At 33.4% G+C, this 11,166-nt stretch overlaps 1 protein-coding gene across 4 annotated transcripts; it reads right to left on the minus strand.

Annotated features, from left to right (window-relative positions):
• Nucleotides 1-3,847: 3,847 nt before the first annotated feature.
• LOC110809289 (nuclear transcription factor Y subunit A-1-like) lies at nucleotides 3,848-10,204 on the minus strand. Of its 4 annotated transcripts, none has more exons than XM_022035071.2 (8): nucleotides 10,057-10,200; nucleotides 9,895-9,957; nucleotides 8,680-8,904; nucleotides 6,055-6,170; nucleotides 5,719-5,790; nucleotides 4,968-5,132; nucleotides 4,428-4,859; nucleotides 3,848-4,331 (listed from the first exon to the last, which is right to left on the minus strand). In XM_022035071.2, the coding sequence occupies exons 3-7, from the start codon at nucleotides 8,894-8,896 to the stop codon at nucleotides 4,476-4,478; spliced, it is 954 nt and encodes a 317-aa protein (XP_021890763.1). In that variant the 5' UTR covers nucleotides 8,897-8,904; nucleotides 9,895-9,957; nucleotides 10,057-10,200; the 3' UTR covers nucleotides 3,848-4,331; nucleotides 4,428-4,475. The 4 variants fall into 4 exon arrangements, with proteins under 4 accessions (XP_021890763.1, XP_021890764.1, XP_021890760.1 ...); XM_022035072.2 differs by having other exon boundaries at nucleotides 9,890-9,957; XM_022035068.2 differs by lacking the exon at nucleotides 9,895-9,957 and adding an exon at nucleotides 8,985-9,145 and having other exon boundaries at nucleotides 10,057-10,194.
• Nucleotides 10,205-11,166: the final 962 nt, after the last annotated feature.

Genomic DNA, 11,166 nt, shown 5'->3' on the forward strand with positions numbered 1-11,166 from the left:
TGACTAGCATTCCTCTGAGAGCATGATTGATGAAGGTAAAAAGGTAAAGAAGTTTGAGTGAGACCTTCGTTCTGAAATTAGACAGCAGCTGTATGTGTTCCAACTCAGTACTTACTCAGCCGTTCTGGCCAAGGCACAGCTAGTGGAGATGAACATTCACATTTTTCCTCCAGCAGTGGGGAACCTCAAGCCCTCAGTTTCACACCGTAGACCAACACCCACTGCACCTATTCAGCAAAACAAGAGATCTAGACCAGTTACTCATGCTCCTATTCAGATTCCGGTAATAGGACGCGGTAGGACTTACCAGCACTATGACAAGGATCATGGAGACCGACTCTGCTATCACCTCAACAATACTTGCAGTATATGTAGGAGTGTCCAGCACTACACGAAAAATGTCCGAAGAATTAGAACCATACCAGACCTCTTATTTATGGTAAAACTTACAACCTCACTCAACAAGATGTAAAAATCAATTTATACATGATATAGGATACGTACACTATTTGTACTTATCTTACACATATTTTGATTGATACTGACGTCTCACATTCATTTATCTCACATGTTTTTATACCCAACTTGAATGTATTAGCTGAAAAATTTGATTCTGTATTGTTTATGTCTACTTCTAGGAGTAGAACACTATTATGGGAGGTTATATACAGAATTTGTATCATAGATGTAGCACATAAAAAATTAAGAATGTACTTAATGAAGATTTACACGGAAAACTTGAATGTAATCTTAAAAATGGACTGGCCAGCGATATTTCACAATACCGCAAATTGTTTTTACAAGACATTTATATTCAACCCCTTTAATAAAGAATTATTTATAAATTAATAAAATTATTATTTAAAAAATAAAAATTCTAACTCTATTATTTCCCCTTCCGCATTTAATTTTTAATTTTCTTTTCTTTTAAATTTTAAATTTCTACATTAATTATAAAATAAATTCAATATCATATATCACTAATTATTATTTAAATTTAATTGTAAAATAAGTTCAATAACATATCACTAATTATTCTTTGAATGTCTTTATGTAGAATTGTTAAGCATATATACATTGCATATATTTTCATGTTTCAAATTAACAAGTTGTATTTCTTGCTTTTAAGTATTTCTTCATTCCATGAAAATATACACAAATACATTTCAATTTTCAGCCAACCATAAAGCATAATTTCAAAACTATATACCATATAGTCTAAAGCATAGTCTCAAAACTACATAGTATAGTCTATATAGTTTTTCTTTTTCCTACTCAAAAAAAGGCAATCTTAAACTTAATTAGGTCAAGTTTGGTAAGGGCAATCTTGAACTTCAATAAAATCAAAAATGCAAAAGATCAAGAGAGATGTCTTACATATTACACTAATCAATAATCATATTAAGTATTACAACCACACTACCAAGAATAAATGATCAAGAAATATATAGATCAAATCAAAAATGCAAAAGACCAAGAAAGATGTCTAACACTAATCAATAATCATGTATACAAGTATTCAAACCACAACACCAAGAATAAACGATCAAAAATATATTGATCAAATCAAAAATCCTGAAACAGAATCCCTCAGCATGCCTAGCATCTACCTGGCATGAAAATTTTTCATGGTTCCTCAACCCTCTGCAATAAGTTGCAGAAAGGGAGCACCATTTTCACATATTTCATGCATAACTTTCAGATTACTAAATGTTTCATCATAGGGACAAGAAACATAGAGATTAGAATAAAAACAATGATGCAGCTTAAAGGACAACTAATAGTAATAATCAAAAACGCAATGCGTGCCTAAGCCATAGTTCCGAATGAACATGAAATCAACAGATTTTCATTTCTATAAGCAACCCAAATTTTAATTTAACCAACATTATCCCTACTTTAAAATACACAGAAAAAGAACTAACTCTCAAATATCCAAAAACATCTTTAAAAAGCTGCATTCTGAAGGAGAAAACCTGCATCCAAAATAGTTAGAGACATTTTTTACTCAATTGCAAATTATTTTATTAGAAATTTCTTGAAACTTAAAAGCAAAACACTGGATAATTTAAAAATTCTCTTCTAAAAACAAAAACCCAGATGAAGTCAGGAAATGTAGATAGTAAACCCCATATAAATACACATGGGGTGAAAAGTAACTAGAGAAAATTAGACAAGTAATTTGAAACAGAAGGAAGTAGCAAGAAAGTTTAGTACTTCATTTGCGAGGGGCAAGCAGGTAGAAGGGGCAAGTAGGTAGAGAAAATCATACAACTGATAACAATGCAGTTGCATGTGGTCCAGAAGAAAGCAAAGCCCTACCCTTTACTTATTTGGGTACCCATTGATTCTAGTTCTCAAAAGATATACAGACGAAAACTAGAAAAATTACTGAAACAGAATCCCTCAGCATGCCTAGCATCTACCTGGCATGAAAATTTTTCATAGTTCCTCAACCTCTGCAATAAGTTGCAAAAAGGGAGCACCATTTCACATATTTCATGCACATATTCAGATTACTAAATGTTTCATCACAGGGACTAGTGCAAAAATAAGAATAAACACAATGATGCAGCTTGTAGGCAAATCAATAGTAAGCATCATAAACACAATATGCGACACCATAGTCCCAAATGAACAGGACATCAACCTCTTTCCATTTCTATAAGAAACCCAATTGTTATTTTAGCCATTTTCATTTTCCCCACTTTAAAACACACGGAAAAAGAACTAGCTCTAAGATCTCCAAAAATACATTTAAAAAAGAAAAATTGAAGTCTACAGAAGAAAAGTTGTTCATCCAAAATAATTGCAGAGATAAAAACTTCACTTTTCATACACAAAGCTCGTTTGTTTCTTTGGAGAAGAGAATCTAGCTATTTTAGTACATGGAAATTATATTTTCAGAAATTTCTTGAAACTTAACAAAACAGTAGACAGTTCAAAAGTTTTCTTCTAAAAACAAAACCCCACATGAAACTGGGAAGAATAGATATCAACCCCCAAAAGAAGCACATGGAGAGAGAGTGAGTCGAGAAAATAGATAAGTGATATGAAACACATAAGCCATTAGCGAGAGAGTTCACTACTCTACCGGAGAAGGCGACGCCAATAGACAAAATTAACAACTGATATGTACATTGTAATTGCATCTGCTGAAGAAGGTGAAGCCCTAACCAAACTCGTTATAGATAGATGAAAACAAAAAAATACTGAGAGAGAATCTGTCAGCATACCTAGCATCTATCTGGTATGAAAATTTTCATGGTAGCTCGTTTCTTCTTCTCCGCAAGTTAAATCATCACTGTGACCCATTTATGCTTTTTTTCTCTGTTCCTTTTCTCTGTTTTGCTTCTGTTTTCATGTCATCTCTCTGCCTCTTCTGCTTGTTTTCGAGTTCTTCCTTTTTGCTTCACTCAAACCACCATTACCATCGCACCTAACATCTGCCTTCGCCCCTTTCGGAAACCAGAGGAAAAAGAAACCACGAACCCTAAACTCTCACTTTTGTCGTCTTCTAGAATTGAAGGAAGACTTGCATCGCAAAACGGCGTCGTTTTGAGGCATGAGGAAGGGAATTGGGAAACCGGTCCGGGTTTGGTTCAGTAGGACGAAGAAATGGAGCTACTGGGCCGGTCCGGGTTTGGTTGAAATCTCGGCCCAGATTTTTGGTATTTCTTTTTTTCTTCTTTTCATTAAACAATTTCATAACTCTAAAAACAAAAATAAAAACAAACTCCTCCCTCTCTCCTGCAAAAGAGGGATTTGACAGAAGAAAAAATCTCTCAATTTACAAAATCAGAATTTTAACAGAAAATCTCCCCTCAAAGAGAAAACCCAGAAGAAATGTTAAAATGGCAAACAGAATTATATACACTGGACTCTTAACATGCAAAAACAAGTACAGCAGCCACCAGATGAGTTAAAGGGAAATTGTAGGAGCAAAAGAGCTCACACAAAAGGAGAAGAAACAGCAAAAGAGTCCTGACATTGTTAACAGGGACACCTATAGAGGTGTTATATCAGACCCTCGATCAAAGGGAGTCGAACTTCTTCAAACGTTCAAATATAGATGTTTAATCCACATTCACAGCTAAATATCCTACCCACCACATACATTTCACTTTTTCAGCAAATTTTTACAGACAGAGAGTGAGTGGGGAAAGACAAGGAAGTAACAAAGGAATGATAGGACACAAGTTTGCTAGATTTTCTTTTCCTCATCCTACCCCAACACTAGTATACCAAAGCCAAGAATGAATTGCCTGGGATCACACCAGTCAGAGGGTCGTTGCACCCTTAAACAGGAGGGAAAATGCCCTTAGCATTGCCTGCACCAAACAAGTCACTCATTGATTAGACATGAACTCAGCCGGCAAACTAGTAATTGTAAATTGGATATATTGGAGAGTGATGAGAAACCAAACCAGCAAGGCAGTGCTGAAGGGGCCCTCCACTTAAAGAAGCACTTCCAGTTAATGGGGAGGAGCTCCTTGTGGAGCCCCATTGCTGAACGTACTACCCCTTTCCCGATCTAGGAAGTCCCTCCCTCCAGCATGATATGCTGATGATAGGCCATGGCTATTGCTGTTAACACTGGAAGAGTGGTTTAGTTTATGCAAGTCATTAACCATTGCGCCATTTCCTTTTTGATTACTGGAGGAAACCAGATTTCCAGTTCCATTGGCAGGTAAGCATTCAGAGCCATGTTTTGTCGAAAGGTTTCCAACTGAATTCATGCATTTCTCTGATGCTCCATTCTCAGCATCACCGTCAAGCTTCTTTGTATTAAGAAAACGACCACCACAACCCCTTGCCCTTCTCATAGCATGCAGGTGACGAGACTCATGAAGATATGGCTATGGAAACAAGAAGGAAAGTTGAGACATACACCTTTCTAGGCTACCATGAAAAACAAATAATTGATTCCAGTGGATTAACAAAAATTTACTGATAGCAACATGAACCTTTCTAACTTTTATCACTTTCTTTTCAAGCTCAGCCTTAGCACGCGACTGTCTTCTTCGAAGAATACCATGATACTGCTTCGCATTGACATAAACAGGCTCCTCTTCCATTTCAAGAGGCAAAGGCATTCTAGCATGATGCATTCCATACAAAGGAGGTGGCACCTGAAGATGTAGAAAGAGTGGATGGAAAAATAAGTGCAAAACATTTAAATAGGAAGTCTTAGAAATCTGTGGTACATTGCCAGAACCAATTGATGTCATTAAACACTGTATCAGCACACCAAATGAATCAAAATTTTCCTCATTTATTTTGTGAATATTTTTGGATATACATTCAAAAATGCTTCAGAAGGAAAAAAGTTAAGAAAATGCTTTTGCTTTCTAATTGGAAAGCCCATACAAACATTCAATATATAAGAAGAATCTAAACCTTCTACTATTGATGATTCGGAAAAGAAAAGAAAAAGATGCCAATACTTTACCGATTTAAATTTATTTATAGAATGGTGAAGATTTTGCTTTAAAATAATGCAAAGACAGAATGATTATCAAATCTTGTGAGGCTTTTGGTTAAAAACCTTCTATTTATCAGCAGCAGCCATAGCATAAAGAAGACAGTCTTAGCCTGACAATCACTATGTGCACACAAATAATGATTCTATCAACACATCATCTTATTCTAATCACTGTCGAACTAAAACAGTCTTTCTTATGATTAAAATGGAAAAGAGACTGCACAAACACGTACCATGGCTTGTGGCCCATAAGAAGCCAAAATTCCACCGTACTGTGGATCCAAGTATGGATATGATGTCAAAACCTGTAACTTTCAAGAATTCAGAATCCTAGCTGTATTTGCATAAATAAGGAACGCAAACTTTTAGAGATAAACATCTTTTTCATAACGCATGCAGTACTACGTGTGCATTTGTATATGTGAGTTTACACATGTCAACGTATGCAAATCAATCTTGAATGTGTTAATAAATGCATGTCCACATGGTTATTTTGTTTGGAGGTGGGGGGGTTTTATGGTGGTCGTAATGCATGTCCATATCGGGAGGAAGCGGGACAGAGATCTTACAATTGAATGACCAACTAATTCCATCTGGGAATTTGATTCCAGGTGTTCACCCATAGGAAGGGCTGTTGTTGATGGAATATGTTTGAGATGTCGGTCTTCACGTCCATTATTGCTACCTGATCCAAAAACAGAAACGTACTTCAGTGTCATACTATATAAATGCACATGCAACCTATAACGCCTAAGAGATTCTCTCACATCCTTCTTTCAGATGGGAAGGGAAGATACGGTTTTCCACCAAATTTTCACTCGATATTGTTACCAATGCATATGAGATATTTTGCATACTCTGTATGGGAAAAAGCCAATTGACTTCAAGTTCATTAAATTATACTTATTTCAAAATTAAATTTTTTTTTATGTATGCATATAGCTCCTCTTCTTCCATAAATTACTGATACGTAAGCGGCAATCTTCCTAACAAATTTAAAATGTTCTAACTGTCTTTGCTTCTTCCATTTTCTCTTCCCCATTTTAGGATGATAAAAAAAATTAAGCCTTGCACATTCTTGAAATATGAAGTTAGGGATATGTAGTTTGTACAAACAAAGATTTCCTTTTGGGAAACATGTAGGTTATTTATATTGAGTCGTCCATAGTTTTGACTTGACATCCAATAAGAGATTGACACATTTATCAGCTTATATTAAGTAGCACTCGAGCCATCTTAGCACGAAACAATTCATGCAACTTTAACAGTCTACTACTAACAATTCGTGCTAGCAAACCATTCATGTGATTTAATTGTTTGCTAGAAACCATCAGAGTAGATAATAGTTCAACAAACATAAATACTAGGGATTTTTCCGACTTCCGTCTCAGTTTTGACTTTATCAAACTATAACATTGTCTAATCAAAATTATCTTTAAAAAAAGTATTATCTAAAAAAAAATTGTCTAATCAAAGAATTAAAACAACTTGACATAAGTACAACCAATAATAGGACACAACTCCTATAATGGTAAGTAATTAATGACTATGCATTTCAACCTTGATGAGGAATAATGCTTGGATTTCTATCTTATTATCTCCTACTTTTTTTTCTTCCCTGTTGCAATATCCAGCTTCATTTTCATAAAAACTCTGCTTTTTCAGTGAAATTTGCAATTGGAGATAGAAGTCTCAAATCAGCCCTTAAATCCACATAGCTTAATTCTAAAAGAGTCCCCAAACCATTCTCGAGCAAACCGTTGCACGTGCTAAACCTACTGTACTAAAATTCTTCATTAGAAGCGTATTTGTAGCTTCTCACCAGAAACCTGCAATCCATTTCATGCAAATTTCAGTAAATTTTCAACTCCTTTCTTCCACAGCATATTTCTCTTGCACAAAATCCGACACCCCTACTCCTTCCTACAGCTATTCCTAAAACATCAACTTACTAATATCTAGCACAACTGACTAGTGAGCTCGCAGCTGGAAAATTTGACTATAAATCACTACAATCAAAGACTGAGTAAACTACATAAGGTACAAAAGAATTCCCAATAATATATATATTGTACAAAAGCTGCCATCATTGAAATTGAATGACAAATCATCAAGCAGACAGCAGTATAATGACCATAAGAAGTTGTTTAAACTTCAATTAATCCTTTTGTCACCCATTCAGATCTCACGATGCTTTATGTTCTGTGCTAGTAGTAAATGGCAGGCTAAGTTACAAAGGAGGATTTTTGTTACTATTTTAGAAGCAAAAGGAGCTCCAGGTGTTAATTTCCAAAACCAATCCACCATCACCATTCAAAGCTGAAATGTTAAACGCTATTTCATTTATCTCCCACGATCAGTTTCATTGTGCTTAACAATTGATCAGAAAAATACAATAGGGCAACTGCTGATCATATCCAAAAAGACCTAAAATATTCCATTCAGGGTATGACCTTAGAAAAAGACAATGACTAGACAAGATAAGCAGCCCAAGAAGAAGCATACATCATTTTGTCTGGTAGGAAAATTGCTCTCTCTATCAAATCAGCTACTCATATTATAAACCACCCCTTAACTCAGTGGTCAGTACTTTTATCCATTTTTAAAAGGTACAGATTCGAGCCATGAGCTCCATCCCATGTAATGGGCATGAAGGGGAAAAAAAAAAAGAAACAGCTAAGCATATTCCTTGTCTATCTTCATCTCCTATAAGGGGGGAAATACATTTCTACAGTTGAAGTTTTTCTCTTATCGTTAAGTAAGCTTTAATTTTCCAAAATAAAATAATTGGATAAAAACACTGCTGAATTGGGAATAGAATTTTACAAATATTGACCTCGCATACTGAAAAATGCATAATTGAGATTACTGAAATTCAACAAAATGGGAAGCAAACCCTATTTCAGCAACATAAGCTCACAATTCCAAAAACATAGACGTTTCAACTATGAGAAGAGTCCAATATAAAAAAAAATTGAGGAGAATCCAACAAGAGAATTAATAGAAATGGCATTTGTATCCAGAAAATAAAATAATTAGAAAAAGCATTACTTGAATCAAATATCGCAGACAAAACTTCACCATAAGAATTGCGTTATGCAAATACACCATAAATTTCACTGAAATAAATGTTAGTTTGAAGTCTAGGATCCAAACTATGAACTAGAGCTATCTGCATTTGTTATTGAAAATACCTCCATCAGCCATGCAACCATTGGGTTGAGGACGGGTAGCTTCATTTGCATAACAATCATTAAGGTGTTCCATTGAAGACGTTTTTGGAGCAGGTTCACCTAAGGAGGCATTTGTCCCAACTCCATGCCACCAAGGCTGGGAATATAAAGACGAGTGCAACATATCCTGACCACCATGGTCTAGCCGCCGATCTCCATTTTCATTTTTCGCCGGCATTGTTACAGCTTTATTCCCATGAAATAATGAAAATTTAATCCCCAACACATAATTACCAAAAAAAAAACATTAATTTTAACATGCTCACCCCAAAAAGGAGAAAAAGCATGATCCACAGAATTAAGATGAACAACAAACACACATCCAAATGGCCATCCAATCAATGGCATAATCCAAAGCTCTAGTAGTAAACATCTAAAGTCTATGCATCCGAAAGAAGGTATCAGAATAGCAATTACCCTGCCAAGGCTGAAGGATATAATTACAAGTCAAAAACTAAATTTGATATACAGAAATTAATTAAACAAAAAAGAACCTAAGGTAATTTGTTAAGAAAAAACATGAAACACAAACAAGAATGAAGCTAATATACAAACCACAGGATCTTCACAGAATACAAGAACACAGAAAAGGAAGAAGAATATCCCAACAGTGACAAATCCCTCACTAACCATTAGACTACAGTTAAAATTTGAAGCCTTCCCTTCAATCATTTAAATAGAAAGCTTGGTAAAGTAAGCCCCAGAAAAGGAAAACCGCATGCACGGTAATTAAACGATAAATTAGTCTTCAGAAGAGGAAAAAACCAATCAAACAAATAATTTTGAATGGAAAACTAACTGTATAATCCATAAAAAAGGGGAAGAAAAAGTAATCCTTAGCAAAGAAACTGAACTAAAAAGCTCCATTTAGGATGGTATTGGACCTAGTAGAATATATCAAAACCTGATAAAATAAAAAGCAAACTCATAATTCAAGATCCCATACAAGTTTATAGCAAAATCCAACTGATACAGATAAAATTAATTCACTCCGGAGTAATATCCCATCAGGACGATTATACTTCCAGCCCATCCTCCATTTCTTACAACATACATAGTACAAAGTGAAAAAATAAAAGTTCAAAAAAGAAAAAAAAAACATCTTTTTCATTTAAAAACTCAGAATTCCATTTCTGCTTAAATTTCTCATCATCCAAACAGAATCCGCTACCTTACATGAGAAAAAAAGTCATCAGAATCGACAAGGAGAAGGTGTTGCCTTCAAGCTAAGCAAAAATTCTGAAACGAAATTCCAACCAACAAAAAAGAAAACCCATGAAAAAAGAGACCGATTCTGATGAGGACGACGATAGAGAAGATAAATGCAGAGAAGCTTACTGTGGGGATGAGAAGCAGAGAATTCAAAACCCTTACACCTCTCCGTTTCGAGAATCGAAGTTCATGGAGATAGGTTCATATTTTTCTCTCTGCAACCTTAAGAGAGAGTGTCATTTATTTTGATGGAGAAGAAGAAAAAAAACAAATATATATATATATATATACATATATATATATACACACACACACATATATATATCAAATAATAATTTAATAAGAAGAATAATAAGAATTTTGTGATATTTTTTTAAATAAAAATTTGGAGAATTTGTGGTTTTTTTATTTTATTTATTTTTCTATAATTCGATGAGAAGAAAAATAAAATAAAATTAAAGAAATATTGTATTAGATTTATAAAAAGTCAAAATTACCCCTGATTATTTTTTATATAAATTACATCTAATTTTTTAATTTTTCATAATTATCTCAGTTAAAAAAATTAAATATTACGTAATTTTTGTTTACTTATATATATAATTATACTGTTATAATAATGAATTAAATCACAAATTATAATATTATTATTATTTTTAAAAAGAAAATATTATAATTATTTTACATTTATTAATTAATTTTTTACTTGCATACTATTATTTTTTAACAAAATATGTATAATATAATTTTTAATATAAACTAAAATTCAGTCTCAGTTTTTAAAAATAAATGAATAAATAAATATTTATAGTATCACTTTCTCATAATTTGTGGTTTAATACAATGTAATAATTACTTTGGATGCAATGTAAATAATTATTAACTTAAGTACCCTTGTCCCTATAAATTTTCCTATATATACATATATATATATATATATGTAATATGGTCTAGTTATTTTTAGTTTAAAAAATTAGTTACCCATATAACTGATATCTCCTTATACACTTGAATACATACATACATATATATATATATGTGTGTGTGTAGATATATTAAAAAAGCAAGGAAAAAAAGATAAGTCTACTTGAAGTCTAATTTCTGGATGACCAAGTCATAGAAGCAGCAGCAGGTATATGTCATGATCTTGTTGCAATACTTATGGAGATATATATACACATGTATATATATATTAATTTTAAAATTATGAAGATTATATTATAATTATTATTTATT

Source organism: Carica papaya, chromosome 8 (assembly GCF_054855325.1).
Source record: "Carica papaya isolate Zhongbai chromosome 8, ASM5485532v1, whole genome shotgun sequence".
Lineage (NCBI taxonomy): Eukaryota > Viridiplantae > Streptophyta > Magnoliopsida > Brassicales > Caricaceae > Carica > Carica papaya.